This window comes from Meleagris gallopavo, unplaced genomic scaffold, assembly GCF_000146605.3.
Source record: "Meleagris gallopavo isolate NT-WF06-2002-E0010 breed Aviagen turkey brand Nicholas breeding stock unplaced genomic scaffold, Turkey_5.1 ChrUn_random_7180001923487, whole genome shotgun sequence".
Taxonomy (NCBI): domain Eukaryota; kingdom Metazoa; phylum Chordata; class Aves; order Galliformes; family Phasianidae; genus Meleagris; species Meleagris gallopavo.
The window spans coordinates 1-1,184 of record NW_011186048.1 but is presented as its reverse complement, the minus strand read 5'-3'; the positions used below and the strand labels follow the sequence as shown (position 1 = coordinate 1,184).

The 1,184-nt window shown below is 50.1% G+C and overlaps 1 protein-coding gene across 1 annotated transcript; it reads left to right on the top strand.

Moving 5' to 3' along the window:
- Positions 1-23: 23 nt before the first annotated feature.
- On the top strand, positions 24-1,178 carry LOC109364806 (heat shock transcription factor, Y-linked-like; the record flags this gene model as incomplete). The annotated part of the gene is given in 3 exon segments (XM_019611411.1): positions 24-285; positions 287-956; positions 1,172-1,178. Coding segments are annotated over 3 exon segments (736 nt in total), but the record flags the coding sequence as incomplete, so codon positions are not given.
- Positions 1,179-1,184: the final 6 nt, after the last annotated feature.

Below are 1,184 nucleotides of genomic sequence, written 5' to 3'. Positions count from 1 at the left end.
AGAGCATCTCACGATGGCATTAGGTCACCAAGAAGCGGATTAAAGAAGAAATACTAGTCCTAGGAAGGTTCACAGGCGGAAACAAACTTCTGCAGAAATGGACCCGATTAAGGCATTGCTGGAAAAGTCTTCCTTGGGGAAATTATAGGTTTCTTTCTGCCTACTAGTTTAGGTAGCGTAAATATCTTGGATCATAGTTCCTTGCATATTTCCATAATTAACAAGGATGCTGCCACCCCCTTTCCCCAGCAAACAGTCACCCGTCTGTGATGTCACCGTGATGCAGCACGGTCACCACGGTGACGTTTGTGACCATCCCAACCCACTCCCCACTCCTCACACCACGGGTGCCATTGCGCTCCATTCTGCTGCTGGCAGGACGACCCTGGTTGGCCGGGGAGACCGCTGCGGACAGAAATTTCTGTCAGGGCGAACAATTAATGATTCAAATGGAGACATCTTCATCAGAAACTCCTGGAGTTTCTGCTCCAAATGCTGACTTGGCAGACTCGGCTTCTCCTGTCCCACAAAGACGGGGTAAAAGAACCGCTCGGGATGCTGCCTTAGGACCGACACGAGAAGAAAACACTTCTCAGGGTTCACAGGAGGAATCCTGTGCAAAAAGACAACGGCTTAATCTTTCCACCAAGGGCTCCTGCAAAGCCCATAAGTCGTCATGCTTCTTTCTAAGGAAGCTCCGTGAAATTGTGGAAAGCGACTGCTTTCAGTCCATCTGGTGGGGTGACGATGAAAACTCCATTGTGATTGAGGAAACCCTCTTCAGAACAGAAGTGCTGGGAAGGACAGGACCTCTGCACAACCTCAACATTGGTTGCATGAAAGCTTTCGTTCGCCAGCTCCATCTGCACGGATTCTTCATTGTGGACAGCGATTTGCCCACATCTGCCTCACGGGCAAAATTCCCAGCAGGCGGAGCCGCGTCTCTTCCCAGTGAGGTACGCACTCCCCCTGCCCATAGGACACCTCTCGGGACAGGTGGGATTGGTGGCCGGTCCCACCTGAGGGGGCTGCAAGTTGGTGGTATTTGGGTTTCCAAACCCGCTTTCCTGCTTTTGAAAATCCTAAAATTTCTGCTTACTAGTTAATGTAGCTTTGTCTTTTCCAAGCTGGAAAATGGTGGCATCTAACTCTTCTCCTCTGCATTTTGCAGTTACTCTGCTACT